This window comes from Helicoverpa armigera, chromosome 7, assembly GCF_030705265.1.
Source record: "Helicoverpa armigera isolate CAAS_96S chromosome 7, ASM3070526v1, whole genome shotgun sequence".
Lineage (NCBI taxonomy): Eukaryota > Metazoa > Arthropoda > Insecta > Lepidoptera > Noctuidae > Helicoverpa > Helicoverpa armigera.
This window is the reverse complement of record NC_087126.1, coordinates 180791-208450: the sequence shown is the minus strand read 5'-3', so window position 1 is coordinate 208450 and position 27660 is coordinate 180791. Positions and strand designations below refer to the sequence as shown.

Below are 27660 nucleotides of genomic sequence, written 5' to 3'. Positions count from 1 at the left end.
TCACCACGCTTGCTCAATGCGGGTTGGTGATTTCAGACTATATAGTCCAGGTTTCCTCAAGATGTTTTCCTTCACCTTTTTATCAGCCATTGGTGTCTAAGATATACTTAGAAAGTACATACAAACTTAGAAAAGTTGCATTGGTACTTGCCTGACCTGGATTCGAACCCGCGCCCTCATACTCGAGAGGTTGGTTCAAAAATTCAGTAAAATTAAGTAGACTTTATTTAAGTCCAGTTTGTTTTCCTACTTACTTGTTTTACTACCTAACTTATTTCGTATCAGTCGTCAAACCGTCGTTCGCATCTAATTAAATATTTAATAATGATTTACACAGCGGAAATAAAACTGCCATTTTAAAAACAAATAATTTACGAGTATTTATTATAATAAATTTCTAGTGTCATGTGTGATGGAGATCACGTGTTGGGCTTGGTCTTGCCGAGCTGCTCCGCGTCCTCGAAGGTGTCAGGCAGCTTGGTGCCCAGCGTCTCCGGCGTCGTGAAGATGAGGGCGCCAGAGAGCAGGGCAAAGCTGCCGAATAACACTGACGGGAATGGCTCCCATACTTCCGAAGCCTGAAATACACGAAGGAGTTTGTGAAGGTCGCATCATCATCAGTTCTAAAGAGAATACTAGTAAACAAAGGAAGTGTTAGTTTGTTGGCATCGAACAGATACTCACGAGCGAGGGCGTGAGCGGCGCGGTGATGGAGCCGAGGCGGCCCACCATGGACGAGAAGGCGAACAGGTTGTGTCGGTACTTGGTGGGGTACAGCTCCGCCGTGTACACGTACACCGACGTCATCACGATCGCGATGCAGTACTTGCCGAACAGGTACAGCGCCAGTTGCAAACCGTCGTTACCTGTCAAGGGAGGTTTGAGCTTCAAGATTCTTAAACAAATCGTCGACATAAATACAACAGTCAAATAATAACGGGACGTCAGAAGTCAGAAAGTCTGACACTCAGTTTTACCATTACCAAGAGGTAACATATTGACTGAAATTGTCAAGAATTGTTGTATATGTCGAGAGTCGAGTTTAAAAAAATCTCTTACTAATACCAATTATTTACCTTCAGGCATGAATGCAAAAGCGAACTGGCAGGCGGCGCAGAGCCAGTACGCGCAGATAAGCACGGGCTTGCGGCCGATGCGGTCAAGCAGCAGGATGGCGGTCCAGTAGCCGGGGATCTCGATGGCCGCCACCGCCACGTAGTTCAGGTAACCGTTACCCGACATATTCACCGAGTTGATGTTCATGCCGTAGTACACGAGGGTGTTCGTGATCCACCAAATCGGTGACACCATACAGCGCGACAATATCACACGGGATTTAAACACCAGAAACACCAGCCAAGGTTCTTTCGGCTTTTCAGCTGTCCTCTCAGCCTCGGCAGTATCACGCAGCGCCTGCAAACTCTTCTCTGAGAGTTCTTTCTTATTGGCTTTGGCAACCTTTTTAAGAATTTGCTCTGACTCTTCGTAACGGCCTTTACTCATGAGCCAACGCACGGATTCGGACAGGATCCAGAAGTAGCTGACGACGAGGATCTGAGGTGCGTACAGGACCTGCGTGAGCGGCCGCCATGCTGGCACGCCCCATGCGATGAATCCCAGTATCACCTGCCCCAGAGCGAACAGCGTCGAGATTGTAGCACCCGCTATCACACGGTACCGAGGACCAACCAACTCCGTCACTAGAATATTAAATTAGACCTGTTAGATTTACCCTTAAAAATCTGTTTCAATGTGTTATTGCATTTTTATTCATCGATCTATCCAAAAACATAAGAAGAGACGCTGTTCACATATTCTTACCCAAGATGTAGCAAGAGGAGTAAGCGCCAGCACCAACGGAGGACTCGAGCACTTCAAGCGTGAGGAACCACTCGTAGGAGTTGACGAAGGAGCGCACCAGGCCGATCCAGCCGGTGTTGAAGGCGTTGATGGTGAGCGCCACGCGCCGCCCCCAGCGGTCCGAGATGTAGCCCGTGATGGGCAGCACCAGCAGAGTACCGATCGTACGGATAGATCCGATTTGAGAACGACGCCACTCGTCACATGCCATGTCGAACTGAAGTCAAGAGTTTTGCAATTTTAAAAAAAGTAGATATGAAGCTATGTGAAGGAGGGATGTGTTTAATTAAATAGGACGAATTCTTCTCTGGGGGCACCGCTTTTATCATCAAATTGATTTGATATTTTGACAATATGGACAGTATTATATTACACATCTTACAAAGTAGGTTGCCACATAAAATTAGCATATGTTATCAATGACGAGAGCATCATCGATATTGACGCTTGAATATAATAAATAACGACAGATTATCCCAAAGATAGCCGACACTCGGATTACGATAGCAGGCATTATTTGCTTCATTAATTACCTAAATATACGTTCATCGGCCGTTTCAAGTTTATGTTATGTTACTAAGACTAATGGATCAGCCGATGCGCCTATGAAATCCCATTATGATAGTCTAGCAATATTGCAACACAAGAAATGTGCCTACGATTTTCTCAAGGGCTCAAGGGTTAACTAAGTAGGTATGCTGGTACGAGCATCTCTGAATGAGCACGATGCATTTCTTTCTAAATGGGAAATTCATATTTTTTTACAATTATCACAATTCACAATTATGTGAATGTATTATACCTATATTCTATTTGGGGGAATTTTTTTTTTTTTTTAGAATGCTGATGTGGGCCACTGTACTGCTGTTCGATATCTAGCTTGACATCAGTAAACATAATTTAATTCCATTACGGCACGATAAGTTAATTACAGATCTGACGATAGAAAGATTTACAGCTGAATACAAAACATGTGCGATTATGTAAATAATATGAATTATTTTGTTTTCGCATTTAGTTTCAAACGATTAATAATGTAAAGGATAAGCGCAACGTGTTATTTTCAATTTGGATTCTCCCCAGTGGGCAATAAAATCTGAATTCCAATTTATCGTCCTTGTTTGATATCGCGGGCCTTTCCTGTCTCGTCACTCAATCCACTGGTTCTTTTGGAATATGATCGCTCTAGGTAAGGGCACCTTCCACAAGATTCCATACTTACATCGTAAACTACGCTGAGCTGATTCTCATAGACGTAGCTATCGCATGTCTGAGTCCTGGAGGTATCGAACAGCGAGGCGGGACACTCGCCCTCCGGCACCACGGGCGGGGTGGTCAGGTTGCCGAACCTCTCGCAGCCATCGAACGTGTTGCCGCTGGCGGGGATCGCGTTCAGCACCCACTTCGGGGAGAACTCAGGGTCCGAGCCGTCACATTCCGGTATCAAACATCTGCAAGCAGTGTACACAATACTCAAACTCAAGTTTACCCACGAGTAAGCTTATGAGTATATGAACACGGAGTCGTGTCAGTCAGTCAGTCGTGAATACTGTTGTCAATTCTTAGCAAGCTTTAGTTATTTCATCGACTATCGTTGTAATGGTTCTCATATACAAATACTTAACGAAATTATTGAAAAGTGGATGCGATTGAATATGAAAAGAAATAAAAAAGAAATGAGATGATCAGTTCTTCATTGAGTTCAAATAAAAACCAATTATTTAAGCTCACCTCGTATTTATCCTAGCGGTTGTGAAAATGTATTCCCCGGAGGCAAACGCGGAGAATATGACGGGGAAGGCGGCAAGCAGCAACGTCACGATCTGGTACTTGCCGAACTGCCCCACCTCCTCCACCAGGATGTTGTCCAGGTCCACCGGCTTGAACGCGCTCGCTTCCCCTTTCTCTTCCGTCGCCATTGTCACTGCTCCCTCGTTCCTCAGATCCTTCCCTAGCTAGCGGAGCGACACGTGCGCGCGCTACCGCCACATCAATGAAAGTCCCAAATAAAGCTAGGATTAATCAAACCCGCGTCATTCCAAGGTTCGCATTTGCCTTCATCATAATATAATTTATTTATCCAAATTATGTAGATATGTTTATCGCTAATTTATTAGGAAAATAGTGATACAATAGAGATCCGCATGGCGATATGAATAGAATAGAATAGAATAGAATAGAATATATTTATTTGCTTGAAATATGGTTAGGTATAATATAGGTCTTACAATACAATTATGTTTCTCATATCTCGCCTCATATTCAGCATGCAAATTTTATCGGTATGAAATGGCATAATTCTCAATTATTAAAAAATGGTAAGTTACTCAGTTACCTACTTACATTATTAAAAAAGAAAAAACTAACACATACAAAATTATAAACTAAAACATACAAATAGTCAAAATTAAAACATTTAAAAAGAATACAAAATCATAAAATAAAATAAAATAAAATGAGAAAATGATTGTTCACTATAAGGGTTACATTAGCTTGAAGCAGCGTGGAACGCACTGTTTATAATCCTCAAGATAAACACGAGTTAAGATACACGCTTTATTATCTTACTTAATTGTTTAGATTAAGGACAAAATAAAAAATTGGTATTTATATTCACTTCCGATAACTTAGTTGTCTTATTCCTTTCTTGTCACAACGTCCTTCTTACTACACAATAATTAATTAATGATTCCTGTCTAATAATAACACTTGAAATAGAAAAATAGTGTTACTTACTTAAAATTATTTAATAACTAGCTTTTGCCCGCAACTTCGTTCGCGTGGAATAGTGACTACCAGCAGATTTTTGATTTGACCAATAGATGGCGCTATATGTCCGGAATAAATTTTATTTTTTATTTTCATTTTTTGTAATAAAAACTATCCTATGTCCTTTCTCAAGTTTCAAACTATGTCTGTACCAAATTTCACACAAATCGGTTCAGTAGTTTAGGCGTGAAGAAAAGACAGACAGACAGACAGAAAGACAGACAGACAGACAGACAGACAGACAGACAGAGTTACTTTCACATTTATAATATTAGTTTGGATTACACATAACATAATAATCAACAATCAGTCGCTATCTGAGTCCACATTGGAAGTCCTTTCTCTCTTAAGTTTCACAACGTCGCGGTCTCTTATCTTCAAACTGTGTAGGAGCTTCATGACTTGTATCCTGAACTCAAACTTGGCGTTGTCGGAGAGCGTCTTGACGGCGGGAGTGATGGACTTGAAGAAGGCGCGGTCCTCGTCCTCCTCCTTCTGTATGAGGTTGGCGAGGACGCTGATGATGCTCTCGTCGCCGTCCTCCTTGCTGAACTCGAGCTTGGCGCGCTTGGGGGGGCAGTCGGGCGGCGGCTGCGTGTCGCCCTCGCCCTCGGAGATGTCCACGAACACCTCCTGCAGCCAGCTGTGCGTGTTGTCCGCCTCCGCATCCGCGTCTGCTTCGTCGTCGTTGGAGATGCGCTCCTCTATGAAGCTCTTTTCGTTACCCTTCCTGTCCAGAAGGTAGATGGGGTCTAGGAACTCCAACTCCTGGGCGTATAGATAGGGTCTCCGCACGCCAGGCTTCCGCGACTTCACGTATGAGTCTCTCACGTTGTACCATTTCCTTGTGATTATATTACCTGGAAGTAATTTACAATGACAATGATTATTATAGAAATAAGACAATGTGCTCCAAAAAGGTCTTTCTTTTTTGGTGAGTCATTTACATATTCATGAATAATTAATTAATTGTCATTACGAAAATTAATAGAATTTTATATTTGCATAAGAATTGAAAAAAAATGTCTGACCTATAAGATTCTTCTTGGTGTCATTGAGCGATTCGTATGCGGGCTCGAAGGCGAGGTAGATCTCATGCCAGCACTTGTCCTTGTAGATCTTGTCGCGGTAGGAGGCGTGGCGGCGGTCCCACAGGCAGCGGCGCTGGCGCACCTGCGCGATCAGCTCGCGCGTCGGGATCATCTTCTTGGAGAAGCGCTGTCTGCTCGAGCTGAAATATGGTCATGTTCATCTTTATCGTTATGTGGAACACCATTAAATTGTCCATTAAAACTAGCTGTTCCAGTAGATACATGAACAAGGGTGTTACAATTCACTTACATATTTAATTTCTCTAGTGGCTGGTCCCAACCATTCTTGGCAGCTAGGCCCCGACTATAAGGCGCCCGTGGTTATAGTTTGTGGCTTTATTGCGCCAAGCCTTGATACCAATACTTCTCTTTGGGAAGAGACTGGATAGGTAGGTCGACTTATAATACTTTTTCTGTTATGTTTTATGATTGAAGAAAGTAGGTTGGTACTTTTACTACGAAAAATTAACTAGCTATTGTTCTGCGATAGAGTAAGTACCATTTATACATACGTAGGTAAGTAGATGCCTACTAGGCTTCTATGTTTATATGGAGACTGTGTGTGAATAGACCACTGATTACTGAACAGTTCTGAATCGTAGTCCTACCCTTTGTTTTGGGCAGACTTATCCAATGAAGACGACCCTCTGAGCCAAAGTTCAGAGAAAAGTTTAACCAAGTAGGTGGCCTCTTACCTATTGTGTAGTGAGAACAAAAGAAACACCCTTCCAAGAACAGCCTAAATAAATAACTGTTTTATGACAGTAGTACTAACTTGACAGATTGTGCGGGAGTCATTCAGGGTAAATCAAGTACTACCTATTTTCTGAATGAGTACCTACCTACTTTGTTTAAAACCAACCTTGTGTTATGTACAAGTATGATCTTAAGCTTTACCCCACACAGATCATATTGACCGTAAACAGTAACCAACATTAGTGTTCTCTTTTGGTGAAGTTAACTTTAGCAAATGCTCCAAGCACCATGTTATCATTTGTTTTGCATGAAATGTCTCCAAAAGTTCACGGAAAACAAGAAAGCGAACGTGGGTAAACAACGGTAACCTTGAACTACTTAGTACAATATTGAACTGAGTTTCGCGCCAACCCACACCGACCTAACTGCCCTCGGCTTAAGGACTAAAATAGACTGGCCGCGGCCCTAAGCGCAGACAAAGATCTTTCGAGCTACTTACTTCATAGTCCGTATGTTTTTAAGAAAGTAATTTAAAAGTAACATATAACTAAACATTTCAGTTATCTAAAGTTAATGAAAATCTAGTTGAAATGAGTGCTACGTATTATGTATCGCCGTGCTCACGAGACAACATCAAACGATCACCCACCTTGTGTCCGAGTCCGACATTATCGATCTTCAAACTGATGCTATCCGGTTTCAAAATGGCGGTTTCTCTTGAAATTTCTCACAGAATTCGTAGCTGATTACTTAAAAAACATTTTAAATGGTTAAATGTGACGAGAATATGAATATGGATTGGTATTTTTATGTGCAAAAATGCGTATATTCCCCTAGCGGGTTTACACAATACTGTCGGCGGCGGAGCGGAGCGGCGGCGGCGCGCCGGACGGCCGCTATCCGGTCCGAGGAACGGCAACGCCGCGGGCCGGAGTGGGAAGTGTCGCAACATAGCGCCGTGCCTTGCCGTGAGCTGCTTCACCTTCACCTTACTTTGGGACACTGATGACTGTATTATGACCACACATTGTCACTCTATGATGCATTGTTTTCATGATTCATTTTGTATTAATTGTTCACTTCTGATGGGATAGTACAACCGAAAGGCAAATGAACATCTATGACAACTCTAAAATAAGTATGTTCTAACATAGTACCTGTCATAACAATTCTGACAAATGTAAGGTAGGAACCTAATTAAGCAACGACCAAAGTACCTAAATGGATCCACGTATAAGCAAAGTCGAGCATACTATTTACTTTGATATATTCTATCTACCTTCCACATAAGGCTTTTTATAGGTGGAAATTGGCGCGTAAAATAGGAACCTACACAAAGGTAAAATCTAGACACACGGCAGTGTGTCCGCCAAGTTCGAGCAAAAAAAGCGACACACCGGCCGTGGGTTATATTACACGAACCATTTAGGGCCAAATTCGACCCCCCTGTAACTCAAAATCTATTTTATTTACGCATATCAAATTTCTAGTATCTGTTGAGACCCCCTCACTTATCTAAAATACAAAATTTCATTAATATACCTATTGTAGGTCTTGAGATATTGACGTCAGAAAATCGCTATTTTTACTATACACTGATTCACTGATTCACTGACTCACTCATCAAAAACCTAGACCACTTCCAATGGTCGTATTGACTTGAAATTTGGCATGGAGGTAGGTCTTTATGTCAAGGTAAAGGAAAAAATCTGAAAATGGCCAAGTGTGAGTCGGTTTCAAAATAATGAAGGTGTAAAATACCCAGTGTAAATTTATACCCCTAAGGAACTAAAACGATCTAAATTTATCTATATTTATATAATATATCTTCGAATGGTACAAAGGTTTGTATTTAGTCAAAATAAAAATCTGAAAACGGCCAAGTGTGAGTCACTTTCGAAAATAACGAATGTGTAACTTTGATCCACGTACATAATATATGATAACATGTCATGTCAGTCAGTTGGTAAATCTATTCCATTTAGTTAATCTAGTTCATTTCTTTGTAAGAAGCATAGTGCATATTTAAAAATCTGAAAGATAGTATAAATGAGACATTTACTTAACTAACTTAATAATAAGAAAAAAATAAAATAAACAGCCTTACAAAAATAAATGAAATCCCACCCAAAACAAAAATGTGAAAGACTGCCAAGTTCGATAATATGGGAATGCTTCGCCTATAAAAGAAGTGAGATCTGAATAAGTACCAAGTTCCATACACATACCTCAGTTAAAAATAGTTACTTTTTAATGATGATTACTTGGCAAGTTTTAATAGAAAATTAAATACTTGATTCATTGCGTTTAGTAGGTTTATAACAAGGTGTATGAAAACTTGCCAAGTAACATCATTAAAAAGTAACTATTTTTAACTGAGGTATGTGTATGGAACTTGGTACTTATTCAGATCTCACTTCTTTTATAGGCGAAGCATTCCCATATTATCGAACTTGGCAGTCTTTCACATTTTTGTTTTGGGTGGGTAATAACTTACGTAAATTCTAATTTCTGAACTGACAAATATTGTTATTTTCCTCTTCATTTTATTGAGCATTAACAGTCCTTTTGAAGTGAACGAGTTCCTACCTACGTAGTCAGGCGTTGAATCAGCATAATTAATATTTTACCTATGTAAACAAGGACGGATTTAAAGGAAAAATAATTTCTTATGAAAATAAATACAATTTATTGCAATAACACAATTTGTAGTACAAAACATATTTCAATAATTGCATGCAAATCGCAATGGGTAAATGCTTTAATCTTGTACATTTCTAAGTTTCCTTATTAAAATTAGGTATGTACACAGAAGATCAAATTCTTCTTCATCACACACAACGCCAACCACTTTGTCAAAGTTAGTCTCAACAGATTGCTGTCGATCTATCGCTGCAATACCTAAGTAGCGTAGGTACATTTCTATTTAGAGAATCCTAACACGTGAACTTCTCTTTACAGTCCAATGGCAAGGCACCTTCAACACCGTACACCATCAGTAGTCACTGTCAGAGTCCTGGTGAGTATCCCTCGGCTTGATGATGCCGAGCTTGGTGGCGAGCGCGGCCACGTTGGCGCGGACCTCCTCCTGCACCAGGTTGAAGGACATGGCCAGGAGTGCGATGCCGAAGAGCAGGTACAGCGAGCACAGCGCTATCGAGTGCACGGCCGCTTGCGTGTCTTCCACACTTTGACCCTGGGAATAACAAACATTTAGAGACATCGTTACAAATACCACTGGATCGTTGTTCCCAAACACGACAATTAAACCCTTATTATCATCGGTTTTTTCAGTTACGGTTATCGTTACTGTAGTAGTAACAGTTGCATTTTTCAACAAATGGGATGTCGATTAAAAATTTGTTAATGACTGAACGACTTGTTGCATGTAGCCATTACACAAAGAAAAAGGTTTTGCTTAAACATAACAATGTGTGCAAAGATGTCTCTCACCTGTGCAGGCACGAAGTCCCCGAAGCCGATGGTGGTGAGCGTGATAAAGCAGAAGTAGGCGGCGTCCAGGTACTCCCAGCTCTCCCAGCTCTTGAAGAGAAACGTGCCCGCCACGATGTACGACGCCACCAGGAACACACACAGCCAGATCGGCACCGGCTTAATCTGATCAAACGATAATCAGTTGACCTGGTGCTACTCTTGGGATTTGAGAAAGATCGGTGTTGCTTAAAATTACACAGCAGACATTTTACACGCAGTCACGAATATTAATTACTTACATCACATTATTGACGGAAGGCAACTCTATATTCTATTGCTTAGCTGATTATAACAAAATAATATGATAAAAATTACGATGATCTGGAATAACCCGAATAACTTACCTCCTCTTTTACGACATCGGAAGGTGGGTGGTATATTTCAGACGCTCGAGAGCCCCACGCTGCAACAAAACGCACAGACATAGTAAGTAGTATAATATTAATAAGTGTAGTATGTCGATGTACAATGAGCTCACCTGCAGGCGGCCTGCCACGACGAGGTACCACCACTGCCTCCACGTCATCACTCCAATCATCTCTTTCCACTGAAGGCGTCTGTGAATTAAATAAAAATTATTATTCAGTCGAGACATCCTCCTTCCCTTGTATGGAAGCACTAAGCTGCCTCTGCCAATTCGAAAACAATCATAAATACAAAATATGTTGGTAGAACACAAAAGTTCTCGTAAATGAAGAAGAGACAGTTATTTGAGTACATACATGCGTGCGGTATCTAGAGTCGTCCACAGTTTGCAGCCTCCGCAGAGGGCGGCGCGGCGGCTCGGGCGGCGGCGGCGGCCGCTCCTCGTCCCAGCGCTGCTCGTTATCATAGATTGCTGAGCGGGCTCGGCGCTGGCGCCTGTTAGTGCGATCCCACGGCTCCTCACGCTCTATGTATTCAGATCTACCACGTTCCGATCTGTTGATTGACATTGATTGTGTATTTAATTTCAACTTACCATACTGATATTTCAGAGCAAATTAAGTTGTGAGTTACACTTATTTACCTCAAATCTCGTCTTGACCTCCTGCCCTTCGGATAATCAAACTCAAAGTCTTCATCTTCAGGGTCGTACCCGCGGTCTCTATACGCGTACAGCTCCTCTCTCTCTCTCCGGCGCTCTCTCTCCAGCGCCTGCCTTTCCTTGTAGTTCTCATAGTCCACGTCATGTAAGTCATGCATCTCGAACATGTCCTTAGGCTCATCATCAAAGTGTCTCTGATCATCAAAGTCTCGTCTAGGGCCATACTCTGGTTTGGCTTTTGCTGGTCGAGGCAAAGATTTGCTCCTGAGTTCAGCTTTTGACGATGCTATCTTCATGTGGTGATTGTCTAGCTCTTTTAAAGCAGCCTCGAGATCTTGCAGCGGCAGGGAAATCTTGGGAAACTCCTCTTCAAAACAAGATAGTTAAAGGAAACGTAACACTAGACTAAGATACAATTTTGAATATTAATTGAATTCGAAACTTACCATCTTCATCGTAAGTATCTCGACTTTCTCTATTATATTTTTCATAGCGAACTGGTGAGGGATCCTCTATGTCATAATCTCTTGCGGCTACGGTCAAAACAAACCACATTTTAGTTTCAGACACGTTTAACTATAGTGCACCTGGAGTAGATGAATGTTTGTTAGTTTAAGTGTTACCGTGTGGTCTCGCGTGCAGCGGCGGCTGTGACCTGGTGCGCGGCATTGACGCCGCGTGCGCCGGCGGCGGCTGCCGGGGCCGACGCACGCGTCCGCTGCTGTAACCACTGTCTCGATACCTGGCCGAACATGTTGATAATATACAAACCGTACTAGAACAATCAACTGGAAGCCCACCCCAACATAGTTTGGAAAAAGCTCGGGAGATGATGACTACAGCAGTCAACTGATTAAAATATTAAAGGAAGGTATTTTATGCTGTTCCACAACAAAGATGATCAAAAAAAATTTGTGTGTGCAATAAAGAATAATAATGTTGACCAGTAAACACAATATATGGGTTGTAGCAGGTGTTAATGGTTGCCTACCTGCAGTCGGTGTCGGAATGTGCGCGCTCCAGAGGCCGCGCGCGTCGCCGCGTCGAGCCGCGCGTGCTGCCGCCGCGGACCGACCGCCTGTGTACACAACACCCTTACGTTACTTACTACGCACTAAGGCTCAAGTTCACCGACAGAATTATTTTAAGTCCGTTTAAAGGTAGTCTTAAAACAACTGTTTAATTTTCAAAGAAAATTACTGCAGTTTTAAAAATACTGATGTTTGTGTTGCAGGTGAACATAGACCTTTAATCTCTATTTAAATAAAAAATAAATTCATTTATTCAAAACTGGCTGCAATACAGCACTTTTCGAACGTCAAAAAAAAACAAAATCAGCCCTCAAAACGCCCACCCTTCACCACTTCCTATGTGCTTATCAACACATAGCTTATGGACAAACTACTTATCAACTACATAATATGTATAAAGCTTAGAAAGTACGATATGGAAAGTGGACCCGGTACCTGGTAGAATGATGGTGTCTATGGCGACGCTTCGGTGGTCGCGTGCACACGTAACAGCACACACGCCAATACAGAAACCTACACAATATTATTATATTAGTACAGAATAAACTATATTGTTTACCGTCTTATGCGACTGATCAGTACCTACATTATTTAGTAATCTTCGGTATAAGACTTAAAAAATTAACGCCCCTACTTTTTACTGTGAGCAATACTTCTAATAGCGTGTTTCTATTATACCTTATTCAGGTGAAATAATTTATTAAATATTTTTGTACATAATGCATAAATGTCTTTTTTGGTTTCATGTATAAATAATTTAAGTAAGTACCTAGTAAAATTTGTAGTAAATAGCATATACTTATACCTAGAAATTCTAAGCCAACTAACAAATATTAAAAAATTATTTTAATATTAGAGAGATAACTATAGTCCCAATTCTCACTAATGAGCCAATAGCAGGACTTGCCTGAACGAGGAGGCCATGACGTCACCGATATTGGAGAGGCACAGCAGCATGAGCGGGATGCCCAGGATGGCGTAGAATATCGTCACCACCTTGCCTGTCTGCGTCTTCGGAGCTATGTGCCCGTAACCTGCAAACAAAACATCCATATGTCTTCACTTCAGAAATATATCTGTTAACTTTGTTTGCATCCATGTTTAGCAAAGAACTTAAGAATTTTATGAATAAGGAAAAGTAAAAAAAAATCATCATGCGGTCACGGTCAACACGATCTTATTCATTTACGATCACTCTCACAAACTTGTTAAGAGGACATTGTGATGTCATCGTCTCAGCTACGTGACTAAACCGCTATTTAAAAGTAACACACATGAGCATCGGTGGTTCAGTGGTAGAATGCTCGCCTGCCACGCGGGCGGCCCGGGTTCGATTCCCGGCCGATGCAATCTCTTTTTGGATTCTATTTTATTAAAATACATTTATTTTGCAATTTAATTTTAGTGTTTCTATTAACAACCTGGAAAAAACAACGTGTTTCTTTTGTAACGATTAACTTTTATTACTTTTACAACGGTTAGTGTGGGTATGGAGTGTTACGCCATTCTTTTACAAGTAGATCTGTAATAGAGTAATAGAATTTATTGCAGTATCGCAACCGCCTGGGAATTCCATGCGTTTGGGCCACTACTACTTGCCAGTGAGCTACTCGCGCCAGTTACTAGAACACAGCGGTGCTGCGTCAGTGCGTCACGCATGCCCTCTGCAGGACGTGGATAATGAACAATAACAATTGTATAATTATGGATTAATGTCTCGTCATTTTGTTCTCTAAGATAGGTATTTATGAATTCCCTCGCCTTGACATCCTCCTGGAGTTTTTATATATAATGGAATTCCGATCAGTTTTATTCTAATGATTTGGATATTTATTTATTTTTTTCATTATAATAAATCCACACTCTAAACAAAAAAATAATGGAACTAGCTTCATTCATTTTGACCACAAGCTAGTTCCTTGATCTCTATATCTCACTGCTTATCATACAAAACCACGGAAAAGAAAGACAAAACACTATACCAGCAATGTAGCTTATGAAGGAACTATAACAACGTCAGTTACAATATTTAGCGTAAGAAAAATAACATTTGACATGTTCTCATTTACGCTCAATTGATTACTGTTGTCAGTTTAATCTTCCGTGTAGACACAGCCTCGGCCAAAACTACCGACATCCCAAATCATGTGTAATTACCTAATTACCAGTCCCTGACCGACAAAAAGCACAAAACCAAATTATACAGATATAATTATCTGCGATCAATAATCCAAGTTTATAGATAACATAACGTTTTTGTGAAATCGATCTGTTTCCGTCGCGGCTTGAAGCGGATACCACCGAGGTCGGCTTCTTGTGCGACCTCCTCAAATAATTGTAACTCAAATGGTGCGCAGTTAGGGAAAACATAAAAAAATATTATATTGATATATAAACCATATTTTAGGGTTTTTGATAAAAAATAACTGCTGAATACTTAGTTACATAAGCTGCGAGTAGGAAAGGTAATAAATAAATCAAGCAAATTAAACATAAAACATTTTCAAACTCTATAAAACTCGAATCTTTTGGGATGTCGAAATAATCGCATATTTCAAGGAACAGGTTTTATAGAAAAGTGTCTGCATGATTGTTCAGTGTTGTTTTTCTTTACGGTGGTATTTCCTTTATTATAATAGTAAATAGGAATAGCATAGTTTTATTTTTATTTTATTATTGTTATAGGTTTGAAAACAATAATAAAATAAAACAAACAGGAAGAAGTTTCATAAAAAAATAAACACTAGTTGATGTCAAATTAATTAGCTTCTGTAGTATTTCTGGTGTAATATACCAGACCAGTATAGCAAACTATCTAATTGGCCAAATAAGACGACAAATACCACGAACCACCAAAGGGGACGGGCACCATCAAAGACGTTCAGTGGCATTTGGCCGCTTTCGTTAACTTGTCTGATGCATTGTTCATATCGGAACACCTCATTGCCGAATTTATTCGCCAGAATGAAAACAATACTAATGTTATCGGATGCGCTTCGTAATTGGGTCATCATCGACAGCAGCTCATTACACCGGGCGTCAGTTCGGCCTCCGTGCTTCCCCAACGTCCAACTGATGGTGTATGGACACCATGTAGTCGACGTATTGACGGACACCTTAGCTTTTAGTAAAGACAGACAATGCTGCCCCTGAAGTAAAGTTTTTGCTTCTAAGAACTGTCTTAGCCTTTCTCTATAAATTTTACGCAAGTAACGTCAGCCTACCTACCTACCAAAAAAGGATTAGAACAATACTAAGAATGGCATCTAGCAGCATTTATGATGAAAGATGCAGAAAATTCCAGTTAATGAGACCACCAGTTAATTAAATAACAAAAATTACATAAACAACAAAAAAAAACATAAATAATAAAAATTGAATCTGGTTCATCGGTAGTCAAGCTCTAGGGCTAATAAACAAATTAACAAAACAGATCTGGATCCTCCTAACCCTTGACTGGAGTATACCTTCACACGTTTTACACGTACACCTCACAAAGTAATGAGCTTCCTAAATTCGGGAATGTCTCGGCACCACCGTGGATGATGGTGTCCGCGCCTGCGCGAGAGCAACGCCGCGGCCTTCAGCTTACGTTTCAAGCAATCTGCCGCGCCGCTAAAACGCTGCTGTGAAACAACTTCAATGACCAACCCCTACACAAACTCATACAAAGTTTTGAGAAGTAAAATTACTTATTTCAACATATGAGAGGTGTTTAATAGGAGTGTTTTCAATTTCAAAAACTTTGTGACATTGTAATAACAGAACTTGCCCAATTTTTTTGCAGTATTCGCCAAATTATTCTACGAAGGGGCATAGCCTAATCTAATCATGCATGCCACAAGAAAACAATTCAAATTATGAGATACACACGGTCATATTACAAAATATTGGAGCGGTGCAATTCAGTGTCATGCGGTATTTTAGCGGCGCGGCGCGTGCGCAAGTGCAGCTGAAATCAGTGGCGGGCAGCAGCTCAGAGCACAGTTACATAACGTAGGGCGAGCAGACCAGTCGCTCATACAGTGGCATTACAAAACTATAGTGATGTACTGAAAATAATATTACAACAATTATATGTTCAATATTCACATCGACCACAAACGAAGGGAAGTTCCAATTTATACAAAATGAATATTGGTTCGTATTTTTTATTATTTATTTCAATTGTATTTATTAATTTGTGCTTAACAATCTAACTATCGTCCTTTATAATTAAAAGACACATTAATCAATATTTTTCTTAAATTCTGATCGTCTGTACTCTAACAAAATACGTTTATATGTTTAGTAAATTGTAAATTCTTTGTAAATAAAATATAATTCTAAATTCTTAAACGTCATAAAGTCCTAGTATGCTTATAAACAAATCCTTGAGATTTGCGCAACCCCGTGTGAGTGAGCCGCCCGCCCACTCTCCAGCCGCCATACACGCGAAGTTATTTGAATACGCTTCTTGCATTTTACTAACGTTGGGAAATTGCAATAGGTGGAAATCTCAAAAAAGGACATTAGATATAAAACAGCTTATTTCTCAATGTGCACTATCATATCTTAGGTGCACACGATATTAATGTCCAAAATTACCACCTGACTAGTTTTTGAACGAAATGTTAAAATAATGGAATATTATTTTCATTGAATATCTTAACGATATCTACGTGAAAACACGGTTAAAAGCAGTGTGAAGTATGTATTTAAATCTAATTTAAAAGTCTTTTTGTTTATCTGGTGAAAATCGCAGACGGAAATTGTACATAATATGAAATGTTGTTGTATGAAACAGTTAAGATCGTAAATATTTTCTAACTAGCTCATGCCAACAGTTTCAGGCGCATTCCGTGGAAACTAGGTAAGAACTAGGATCAACAGTAAGCTTTCCTTGATAAACAAGATAAGAAGAAGCTAACAAAGAATTTTGAAATCGATCCTGAGATTACCGCGTTCAAGGAAACAAACTCTTTAGAACTTCGGTCGGTCCATATAACATAAATGTGGAAGTTGCTCTATCTGTCGCATTTTCACGTCAAACTGCCGGTTTAAATGTTTGGTACTAACAGAGTTTGTAAAGCCTGAGAAATGCTACAAAGATACGATACCGATACCTTTGCACGGTCGCCGGTGCAATTCAACCGATTAAGATTTTTGTAAATAAGTAGGTACGTGTAAAAATTGCGAATTTTAAAAACATTTAAGGCCAGTTAGGCTAATTTTAATGATAACAACTAGAAGTATCGGTAACGCTCATCTCATGCGCATTTCTCTTCATCCAGTAATAATGACGTAGTACATGAGCTCAGTGGGTCCCTGCTGGTCGTCATGTGCTCATCTACCAGGTCATCAGTGACATCAACTGTCTCTTGTGACATCATCTGTTGTTGTTTATCTTGTGTCGGACTGATTGTGTCAGGCGCTTACAACATCCGGGCTCTTACATTACCGAATAGACCATAATAAACAAATTTCTCAAAACAGACCTTCTCATTTCCGAAGTCTGTTTTTAAGAATTTTCGTTACAGGATATCTGAACAATCAGTTTCCTAACTTGAGATAAGTGATTGAACCCAGCACGCTCTAATTGTTCTCTTGCAATGCAATCATTAGTGCAGAGGTACCGGCGTCCTTTCCAAACGCCGAACATTTCCGATAGAACGCGGATAAAGGACCACTGGTACAACAACAGCAAGAGGCGAGTGCCGCGATATTTGTAAACTGTTCCTCGTTGCCGCCGCTACGTGGCACGTGCTTGCGCATGAGTGTGTACTCACACAATCGGCAATAAGCTAATCTGTTTCTGTAAAAGTGTTATTTCACTTTGCCATATATGTAATACTACCATCTAATACTCTCATAGCATTGTCCCTAAAATGATCATTTTGGTTTAATCATTCAAAATTGGATAAATCTACTCTATGAAAACAAACAAATCGTTTTAGGGATTGTTCGCTTTTACAATAGGCTACCTAAATACCTTTCCACCTCGGTCTTTTTTAAATATAAAACCTCTCACTGATATGATATTTTTTTGCTTTGTAATTTTTAGTCCTCCTTCCTGTCTTATCTATTTTGTGTTCTATAGAGCAATTGCAACAGTTTTTAGTAGGGACACACTTATATCTTGATGCGTCCTGTCCTCATTACGTATATCTCTCATGATATCTATTCATTCAAGATTGCATTGCAAAGGCCTCCCGTGTTACTCTTTGTTATCTATTTCAGTAATCCTAATTACGTACCTCTAGAGCTCTGATTCATTGTTTAGCTCCTGTCGTCATAGTGTGCCATAATTGTTGTTTAGTTATTAATGTTATTACAATCACGCGATCAACATATCCGAGTGACTCATGCTGCTAATAGGTACTTACAAAACTTTAACAATCCTTGAAAAAGTGGATTCGTTTCCTCGGTCCATTAGCTGCTGCTTAATTAAATATCGTCGGTTTCTGTTTTTTGTTTATCTTTACACAAAAAACCTGATCCCTTGCTGTTTGTTTTATTAGGCAAAAACAAAAGCTGCTCATTTAGTAACAGTTTTTCGCAGATACTTCTAAAGCTTACAAAGATCATAAACAACGTGCATCTGTTGCCTAGCCATTGCTTTATATAGCAAATAATAATATGACGTCTCATGTATGTGTGTTGGCTATTCCAGGAGTGTTATGGTTAAGCGTGCTGCTGGTGGCCAGCAGCTCCGCCAAGTGGCGCTGGCCAGAAGGCGAGGCGGCGGCTTCAGTCCGCATCGACACCAAAGTGAGATTCATCGAATCTGGCGACGACAGGTAAGTAAACACACACTTGTCGAGCAATATCAAACCAATTTACTGCCAAGAGTATCTTTACCTGTGGTAATACTGACCAATACTTGACGAAGTACTTCAGTGCTTTGGCAAATAAAATATCTCTTCAAGAAACTAGCTAACCACAGGTCAAGATTACAGTGAACACTGAGGTTTGTGGGATTTCATAACTTATTAGGTATATTGTTAAGTACTAGTTTAAGTAACCGTCTTAAAACTCGTAGGTCTATTGAACGTCATGACACAGCAGATACCTCGTGTTACATGATGAGTATATCACACGGTTGAAGAGACCACACCTGTTCGTAGGCTGTTGTAACGTGTTGGCAATCAGTCAGCTCCGTCTAGCTCGACTGGGCGTGGATTGTTCGTACTGAGCTCTTACGACACACACCCTAAAATGTAACGAGTTCTCACCACTGTGTAATCCACATGTACACTGTACTACGAAATACTAGGAGTGTTACTGTTGTCTTATTGTTCTGTTTCGTGTAATTAACAGTTCAATTGTTTTCGACCACTACTCAGCTACAGCTTAAGATGCTTCTTAACTTTGTTTAGCAAAAATGTTACAATAGTTTTACTACCATTGTTCATCGAAGAGTTATCTCGTGAGATAACAAGAACGACTGTGTATAGTAAACCATTGGCATCTGCCTATTGCTGAAGAAATAGAACTATCCAGCCTTTGTACATTATGATAAGGTTAGCACTATTCGCGACGGCGGCGAGGGATTCTTTATTTATACAGTTTATGAATGCGACCCAGATGAGTAATTTCGATGACAGATGAGTCGCCTTGGCCCCTACGATATTCAGATTTTATCAAACTTCGCGATAAAATAAACCGCTTATGGCAAATCCTTGTCCAAGATGTATAAGACCAATGCCATCCATACAGCATACGTAAATATTGTCCTTAAGCTTTTTTTATTCTTCATCTAAGGTTAGAACTTTGAATGTTCCATTTCCTTATACCATAGAAGATTTAGCTCAAAGAAAACTTATTTTAGAGAACAGATTCGATGATGGATAAACAAAATCGAAAACGTTTTGTTTTATCGAAAACATGTTGCAGACCTTTGAGCAATCATTGCTCTAAATGAGGATTTTTTGGACTGCCTAATACAAAAACCTATCAATAGTTAGACCCTAAGTAGTTGCACGCTGCCAACCTTTGGTACTAACATATACTTAGCTCGAGGTTTTCATTACATCCTATTCTTTATTACTATTTGTTTGTCCAACTGAAGCTTATCGATTTATCTTCATCCATTTACTACAGTTTTCGATGTTTTGTTATTCTTGAAGGTAACGAAAGTATTGATTGATCGCGAATGGAGCTTGCGTTATTGAGGGAAAACCCTGCCGTGAGTGGTTAGTAGATCTGGTTGCAGTCGGGTAGGCAGCGCCTTGGCCGACTTCCACTGCTGCACAATGGCTCCCACGATGTTGCGTCACTGACGGCTCATTTCGCTAATTTGCAGTAATTCGCCGCAGGACCCTGTAATTGTTACTGTCACTACAATAATGCACACGTGACGTATGACGAGTGTCAGTGCTTTCAGGCGACAATGCGTTTACGTCAGGTTTTATACAGAATAAGTGTTTGTGAATACTGTAATATTTATTAGAGACGTACAATTCTTCCAAAAAGATAACACTGTGTTTAATAAGCGCCTATTGTTTCAATGCTTGTCACGACACAGGATACATACATTGCTCACAGATGCAGTTTTCCCTTTGCACACGCAACGCTGATCTAAGCCGCCTAATTAAGTATCTAACTTTAATTGCAATCGGACCTAAACTAAGGCACGCCACAATCATTATACTGGCTCTCAACAGAATTACCGACATGCTGAGTCATCGATTGTTTGGTGTTTTCCAGGAAATTCTGTCGCGAAATCTATAAAAAGTTTTCTAGTAAAAAATATACCTCGGTGTTACCAAATGTATTGAAAACTAGAGTAAGTTAAAATTAACTAGTTTGATATGATGTAATATTAGTTACATTACGTTTAGCAACGATGACGGATCGATCTTTTAGTTGCGAAGTGGTACAGTTTGCGAAATTTTCTCATTACGCGAAGTGATTTTGGACTTTGCAACCATAGGAAATATCTAAGCTATTTGTACGATACTTTTTATTTCCCATTGGCATTGTGTTGTGGTAATAATGCTTGAAATAAGGTAACGTTTCTCTAACATACCAACCATACCGACGCCTTTAATATCAGCTGATTTTATTATAATGGAGTGACGAAAGGACATACCAAAAACGTCCCCGATTTGTAACCAGGGTCATCATAAGCGCCTCATCTGATAGATCACTTCTTATTATTGATTATGGCGACATACTCCAAATGTATGTTTGGAGCTATTATTAAGACGTATAATGATTTATTGGTATTGTTTCCAGGGATCCAGAGAAGATGCAGGGCATGCACCGCGTGCAGTCGGACGCGCCGTTCAAGGAGCCGCAGGAGACGGAGGGCTTCTACAACCGGCCGCCGGGCTCCGGGCGCTACCCCGTGCGCGTGGAGGCGCACCGCACGCCCTACCGCGTCGACGACAACGCCATCTACCCCGTGCACACGTACGTATAAATATACTTTCAGGTTCCTAATGTACTAAACAATTCATTGGAATAATGTAGAAATAATGCTGTTTCTAGCCCCCCGAAAACTACGGTTTCTGACGGCACCCTCGATTCGTTGCAATACTGCAAGTGCGTCTCCAACCCCGACTGCGATCCGAGACCAGACTCCTTGGTATGAACTTTGTGTACTTACTCGAACATTTACTTTTTTTTGTTATAAACAGTATTGTTAAAGTGTGTTGTTGTCGTGTGCAGGGCGCGTGCGGTGCCGGCAAGTTCCTGTGCTGCTACCCGCGACCCAGCAACAAAGACAGGGTGACGCCGCAGAACACCGGTATGCACCTACTATTATAGATTTATCAAAACATTAAGAATAATTCTTAATGTGTTATATAGTAGCGTACACATATATAATATTACGAAATCTAGTTATCAGTCGATTTGTCGACAGAGTTCTTCAATGAACTGGAAGACCAGCGTCCGATGCTGCTGCCGGGACGCGAGAACCTAGCGCGGCCGTTCCCGCCGCCGCCCAACTCCGTGCACAGCGGCCTGTTCGGCTCGTACGGGCCCGGCCACGACCACGACTCCTCGCACATCGGCGTCTTCGACAAGCCGCTCGTACTCATCGGCCCCTCGGGACCCTCAGGACCCGTAGGCCCGCCGAATAAGCCAATAGAATCTGGCGTGCTCGTTGGCCCCGAAGGCCCGACCGGCATCGTCGGCCCCCTCCCCAACGGACCCCCAGACTCAACTCGAAGCGAAAGTGCACAAAGAGGAGTCTTAGTTGGACCCGTTGGTCCCTCAGGAATAGTGGGTTCATACGGCCGACGTCCAGTACTAGTTGGCCCCGGCGGACCCACAGGAATCATTGGACCTAGCAGGACTGGACGTGGACCTAATGTACTAGTCGGACCGGGTGGACCCACTGGCATCATTGGCCCTGCCAGACAACCAGGTCTGCTCACTGGCCCAGGGGGCCCAACAGGCTCCATTGGACCCGGTCGCCCAATCCTAGTGGGTCCCGGTGGACCCACCGGTCAGATAGGTCCGAGATACTACGGTAAATAAATGTGCCATGTGTCGTGTGGTAACTAATACAAGTGTGGAACTAACTCGGTACACGTCGTTGTTGTTTAAGTTTAAGACTGCAGTGTACCGTCATCGTGAGCATGCAGTATTTTGATTAATTGGTAACGAATACACCGTCAGTGTTAACTGCAATAAACCCAGCTTTGTGTGTGGCGAGTCTGTGCGCTGTGTGCGAGTGTGACGGCTGGGACTCTTGCAGGCTGCGCACACAGCAGGCGGAGGACCGGCTCGCCGGCGTGGGCGCCGCGCGACTTCTCCAGCCCCGCTCCGATACACAAGCATCGGCGGAACGCTCAACCCGTCGCGAACATGTGTGACTGCAAACAATAAACCGTCGCAAACTCTTTTTTGTTTTCTTTTTTGATTTCTTCAACCAAATATTGTTATTTATAATTACGGTTCCAGCTAAAATACAAACATTAAGTCACTGATAGAGTCAACATTGTCAACGTCCTAAGCTGTTTGAACTGCCGAGCATGAGTGCCAATAGCGGCAATTAAATTAACAAACTGACATTCCTAAAGTCATATGTGTCGGATTTATGAGTAAAATAAGCGCGAGTGATAGAGTCCGATATAAAAACTGTGACGGATGGCGGCTGGCAGCGCGCCAGGCGCCGGCGCAGCTCGCCGCACCGACACACGCTAGCCGTACACGACAGAAGGTACAACACCTAGCTCACCATTATACTCACATAGAATCAGCTCAACTGACCTGATTACCTAAAACAAACTTGTCTTAGCCATCGTAGGTACTTGCCAGTCTATTCCATACTAACATTCCATTTAGATAGGCCTGGGCAGTAGCAACACCCCTTATCTGGACAGGAATTTGTCGCATCTTCCACCTTTATGCAGCAGAGTACAGTTATATCAAAAGTGGCGTTACGGGATTGGATGCGCAAAGTACACGCGCATAGTGAGCCTTCTCGTCTTACCCAACGGTATGCATTTAAATCTAAAGCATGCACACATATTGTGCTGGAAACCTAAAATTTTGAAATCTTATTGCATATTTGCGTACCTAAATTTTATTGCTGTTTCCAAACCTCTTTAGAAATATGACTACATTTATTTATTGCTTAAGAATTTATTGAATTAATTTAAAAATCATCAACTATACGATATCAACCATGGTTAATAAATTCCAACCATTTTTCATAGAAGAAGTAACACTTAATAGTAAGATAAAAGAAGATAAAATATAAATAGACTAGATAAATATAAAAATAGAAATACTACAGTGTGTATATGATGGGACTCACCGATGGTGGTGATGACGATGATGGAGTAGAAGAGCGCCCCGGTGAAGGTCCACTGGATGTGGTCGGTGCTCTCGTTGCCGTCCCAGCCGCGCACCTTCATCTCCAGCAAGATCGCGTTCTCAAAGTCCTGTTGCAACAATAACTATTCATGACGTGTATGATCCAACACAAAATATTCCTGAAGTAAATATTCATAGCCAATGTTGTAAGTCCTTAATATTTCTATAGGAAAACATCAATGAAAAGCTGTTAAGATCGCTTCGCACGCGCCTATAAAGTGATTGATGTATTATGTGCTCACTCCGGCATTGTGCTCGTCTACTCATAGCTCTCCACATCGGATCAGGTGCGTGCGAGTGGAATGTGAAAATATTTCACCTTGGATATTTCGGGTGTCAGTGACTCTGCCGGGCTATAATTGTGTTTCATGAAGATAATCATGTGTGAAGTTTTGAAATCTTTGATAGAAATGTATTTTTCTCTGAAGTATACCTAAATATGTAGGCAGGTATATAGTAGGCTGGTAGAAGTTCCTGCTCATATTGTCGCTCAGGGAAGACATCCTCTAGGTGTGTACGTAGGTACCTTGAGCATGTCGACGACCTCGCAGGTCCAGTTGGTCTGGTTGAAGAGCGGCACGGTGCGCGTCATCGTCCAGATGCTCTGCGTCGTGTTGCTGCGCAACTGCGATATGTTCCGCTTCACCTGCATCACACCAACTCCTTACATTCACTATCATAACGCCTCCACCTACCTACCTGTTCTTGCTATTATAATGAACGATATTAGGCATTGACGTAGACATTATACTCAATTAACGGGACGTTGGCACGGCTATTGGTTTCACGTCCGTCGTAGCAACGTTTTCAAATATCGTCCATGTGTACAAACAAACACAGGAACCTATCTAATTATGGATCATAAGAAGTATTTTGTACCAGAGGAATCTTAACACCAGTTGGTCACCTAACACTAGGTGTTTATTCACGTATCTATTTCTTTATATTACCTTTGTTTGGACATGTGCGAGTCTAGTTAATGTTACTACATAATTATAGTACATTTGGACATATAAACGCAAACACAGTCCACAGTTGAAGACAGCTAGACCCCGACGTGTTTGTAAACATTCTGATTCGCGCTGAATATCATTAAGCAGATGTGACGCACATTCCCACATACAGTCTGCACTATCTCAGAGCTGTACTGATGGATGAACAAGTCACAGACAAGATAGGAAAAGCACCTTTAGCTCTTATATGTGTCTTAAAATGTTTCAAGAACTATAGAAAGCTCCATAAAACTGTGTCTATTTCAATTTAAACATTAGAATGTTTGGCTTAAGTACTCTTTAGTTGATTTTTACAAGCATGAATTCTCAGAAAGCTGTAATATAAAGCAAGTTTACGAGGCAGCCACCTGACGCGCGCGCCTCCGCTTGCATGCCTAACAGAATCTGCACTCAACAGCAATACGCCGCCAGTTGCATGATATTCTAATAAGTATTCAACATATAGCAGTACGAACTTTGCTGCACATCTTTAATTGACTCGTGGAGTAGCACCTGCTTGTTATCGCGAGCAAATGCTCCTAATTGAAACTTGCTATAAAAGCATATGCTTACTAAACATACCGACTGGTGTAAAACATTCTCGATTTTATTTAGTTTGTCGCGTGTGACATATTTAATGAATAAGTCTTAGTCCCGAAATAGCTTCACTGGATCCTCTCTAACTAACATTTATTGTCGTCTGGTGTAAGATCATGTCTTTTATGTTGTACTCTTTCATAGGTTTTTACTACAACTGGTCGCATATCGGCCGTCAATCAGCTGACTTTGAGTACTCTGTGGCACTCTGCCATAGCCCATAACGTAATTTATAGCGACAACATCGGAAATAGACCGGTTTGATAAATTACTGTTTTAGTTTTTAAGAAATATGTTTTACATTTTAAAATTCATAAAACTGCTGATGTTATTATGAAAGGGATAAATTGAATAACAGAAAAGTACCGGCGCAAATCAACGCACAATTAATTGATACGAAATGCAAATAACAATCAGCGGCACACGTGTATCGTCATTCATAGTAGTTTTGTTTCTTCGAGTAAATATGTAGTTTAGCTGTAAAAGTGAGTGTGACAGTACCTCTTTCTCGTGCTCAGCCTCGAGCTTCTCGAAGGTGACGGCGCCGAGGATGCAGTAGGCCACCACCAGGCTGATCATCACGAAGTGCGAGAACACCACCGAGCACAGCTTCCACGTGTAGTACAGCACCTGGCAGACACGGACAGTTACTTGTGAAAGGGCTTTATTATTGGAATTGAATAAAAAAAAACAGGAGCAACTAAATAACCCATTTAGGTGTCCGTTAAATTACAATGAGTGTAGGAAGTAGCTATACTATAGCTTGGGTGTATAGGGAGATACGGTCAATGGGTCGTCTTAGGTAAACGCAAGACACACTTCAGGGGAACACTGAACTGAATAATGAGGTTATGATAAGCGTATGTTACGTGATTGAAGAGTGGCTTCTATCACGGCAGGCGAGGGTTAAGGGAACATTGAAGGTCAGGCTCAGAATCCAGAACATAATATATGTAGTATGTACAAAGTTATCCGCAGCAAATCTATTTCTAGTTTAATTGCTACTCTGCGCAGGAGTTCTGTTCGTACAATGAAATAGAGCAATTAATATGTCCTAACCTATAATCCATTGTATACAAAACAGTATCAAGTCAATTAGCTGATAGTTTGTTCATTACTAGCTACACACTTACTTGTACATTTCTAACTTTTCAGTGGACTTCAGAGAGACCATCCATTAGGAACTCTTATATTTGATTACCTTATATAAGTAGTCACAAACAGATTGTCTTGACATTAAACACACTACTTGGTATACTAGCTTCAAAAAAAAACTTTTTTTTTTAATTCATCTTACTTTTCATTTTAATAAAAAGAATTCTGACGTGTTCACATGATTTACAAAAAAATACACCAATAAAATATCGTTGCTACCCACTGAGCATGCGCTGTGTATGTTTGTATGTGTCAAAACAAGTCATTAGCTGAGTGTATTATTGCTATAAACACTCGCAAGGAGTTCAACTACCACCAGCTTTCTAGGCCAGTGAAGATTTACAAATGCACCTGCCTGTGTACTGGTTAAACTGTTGTAGAGCTATGTTTTAAATTCGTCTAATATTTTGTGATTAAGTAGGTGCTCTACATAGCCCCACGTACCAAACATATGGGTACAGAAGGAGCGGTATCGATCTGAACCACTCAAAACAGAAACGCGTGAACCATGAACGAACACGCAGAATAGAAGCTAGACTTCTAATCACTAGCCTACTGAATGATCACTAAACACAGGATCTTACTTTAGCGCATTTGCTGGGTGGAGGCAGAGGATAGTCAGCGCGCTCGACGCGCGCCTCCCGCCGCGACATGGTGGCACGCTGTCACTCCTCACCAGCCACCGCTTCTGCTCTCCAGCACACCAGCCCCGCACCACGTGACGTCACACATGACCCTCACTCGCGCACTGCTCATCCACCACCGACGTAACCACATAAATCCCACTGTTTACGTTCCACCTCGCGGCCGACACTGATGCGAATAACAGATCAAACGGCGTTGATCCCACAATACAGCGGTTAATTTATACCTCGGCTATAAATCTCGCATGGACAACGTTATGATATGTGCGGCTAATATTGCCGAGTGCTGGCGCGCGCGGGGACCGCCGGCCGCTGGAACACTGCACGGATAATTCGGGAGTAGGGGATACATCGCGGCCCGAATCCGCGACCGCTGGGTTTACGATCAAAGCCACGGGTTATTTGGGTCGTTATGCATAAACCCATTCACAAGCGGCTCGTTATGATCTGCCCACGCGTGAGGTGCGCTCCACGCACGCGGTGTCGGCA

At 41.2% G+C, this 27660-nt stretch overlaps 4 protein-coding genes and 1 non-coding gene across 6 annotated transcripts; 2 read left to right on the top strand and 3 right to left on the bottom strand.

Moving 5' to 3' along the window:
* Positions 1–354: 354 nt before the first annotated feature.
* Positions 355–3919, bottom strand: LOC110377895 (organic cation transporter protein). Its single transcript, XM_049847523.2, has 6 exons — positions 3592–3919; positions 3083–3311; positions 1822–2077; positions 1077–1700; positions 685–866; positions 355–578 (listed from the first exon to the last, which is right to left on the bottom strand). Exons 1-6 carry the CDS (start codon positions 3777–3779, stop codon positions 420–422), a joined length of 1638 nt encoding a protein of 545 aa, XP_049703480.2. The 5' UTR covers positions 3780–3919; the 3' UTR covers positions 355–419.
* Positions 3920–4131: 212 nt separating this feature from the next.
* Positions 4132–7399, bottom strand: LOC110377872 (uncharacterized). Its single transcript, XM_021336911.3, has 3 exons — positions 7066–7399; positions 5661–5860; positions 4132–5489 (listed from the first exon to the last, which is right to left on the bottom strand). The coding sequence occupies exons 1-3, from the start codon at positions 7083–7085 to the stop codon at positions 4936–4938; spliced, it is 774 nt and encodes a 257-aa protein (XP_021192586.2). The 5' UTR covers positions 7086–7399; the 3' UTR covers positions 4132–4935.
* A 1697-nt stretch (positions 7400–9096) lies between these two features.
* On the bottom strand, positions 9097–27599 carry LOC110377880 (uncharacterized). Its single transcript, XM_021336922.3, has 15 exons — positions 27112–27599; positions 25874–26002; positions 24310–24429; positions 23725–23851; positions 12877–13003; positions 12405–12482; positions 11930–12016; positions 11562–11680; positions 11385–11471; positions 10921–11305; positions 10634–10832; positions 10390–10468; positions 10256–10314; positions 9870–10034; positions 9097–9612 (listed from the first exon to the last, which is right to left on the bottom strand). Exons 1-15 carry the CDS (start codon positions 27178–27180, stop codon positions 9412–9414), a joined length of 2031 nt encoding a protein of 676 aa, XP_021192597.3. The 5' UTR covers positions 27181–27599; the 3' UTR covers positions 9097–9411.
* Positions 13248–13318, top strand: Trnag-gcc (transfer RNA glycine (anticodon GCC)). Its single transcript has one exon. It is a non-coding gene; the product is annotated as a tRNA-Gly (tRNA).
* LOC110377881 (collagen alpha-1(V) chain) lies at positions 15921–22804 on the top strand. Of its 2 annotated transcripts, none has more exons than XM_049847527.2 (7): positions 15921–16109; positions 18622–18748; positions 21189–21365; positions 21426–21540; positions 21624–21702; positions 21820–22431; positions 22660–22804. In XM_049847527.2, exons 1-7 carry the CDS (start codon positions 16100–16102, stop codon positions 22788–22790), a joined length of 1251 nt encoding a protein of 416 aa, XP_049703484.2. In that variant the 5' UTR covers positions 15921–16099; the 3' UTR covers positions 22791–22804. The 2 variants fall into 2 exon arrangements, with proteins under 2 accessions (XP_049703484.2, XP_049703485.2); XM_049847528.2 differs by having other exon boundaries at positions 15922–16109; positions 21444–21540.
* Positions 27600–27660: the final 61 nt, after the last annotated feature.

Bases quoted from the DNA above. Each gene is read 5' to 3' on its own strand.
- LOC110377872 (XM_021336911.3), bottom strand. From the start codon at position 7,085: ATGTCGGACTCGGACACAAG. The intron at 5,861-7,065 runs GTGGGTGATCGT...ACCATATTTCAG, and splicing joins ATGTCGGACTCGGACACAAG to CTCGAGCAGACAGCGCTTCT. The intron at 5,490-5,660 runs GTCAGACATTTT...AATTACTTCCAG, and splicing joins CACCAAGAAGAATCTTATAG to GTAATATAATCACAAGGAAA.
- LOC110377880 (XM_021336922.3), bottom strand. From the start codon at position 27,180: ATGTCGCGGCGGGAGGCGCGCGTCGAGCGCGCTGACTATCCTCTGCCT. The intron at 24,430-25,873 runs GTACTGTCACAC...GGTGTGATGCAG, and splicing joins AGGCTGAGCACGAGAAAGAG to GTGAAGCGGAACATATCGCA. The intron at 11,472-11,561 runs GTAACACTTAAA...TTTTGACCGTAG, and splicing joins GCTGCACGCGAGACCACACG to CCGCAAGAGATTATGACATA.
- LOC110377881 (XM_049847527.2), top strand. The intron at 18,749-21,188 runs GTAAGTAAACAC...TATTGTTTCCAG, and splicing joins ATCGAATCTGGCGACGACAG to GGATCCAGAGAAGATGCAGG. The intron at 21,541-21,623 runs GTATGAACTTTG...TGTCGTGTGCAG, and splicing joins ATCCGAGACCAGACTCCTTG to GGCGCGTGCGGTGCCGGCAA.
- LOC110377895 (XM_049847523.2), bottom strand. From the start codon at position 3,779: ATGGCGACGGAAGAGAAAGGGGAAGCGAGCGCGTTCAAGCCGGTGGAC. The intron at 2,078-3,082 runs GTAAGTATGGAA...TCTTGACTTCAG, and splicing joins AGCTCAGCGTAGTTTACGAT to TTCGACATGGCATGTGACGA. The intron at 867-1,076 runs GTAAATAATTGG...CTCCCTTGACAG, and splicing joins TTTTGCATTCATGCCTGAAG to GTAACGACGGTTTGCAACTG.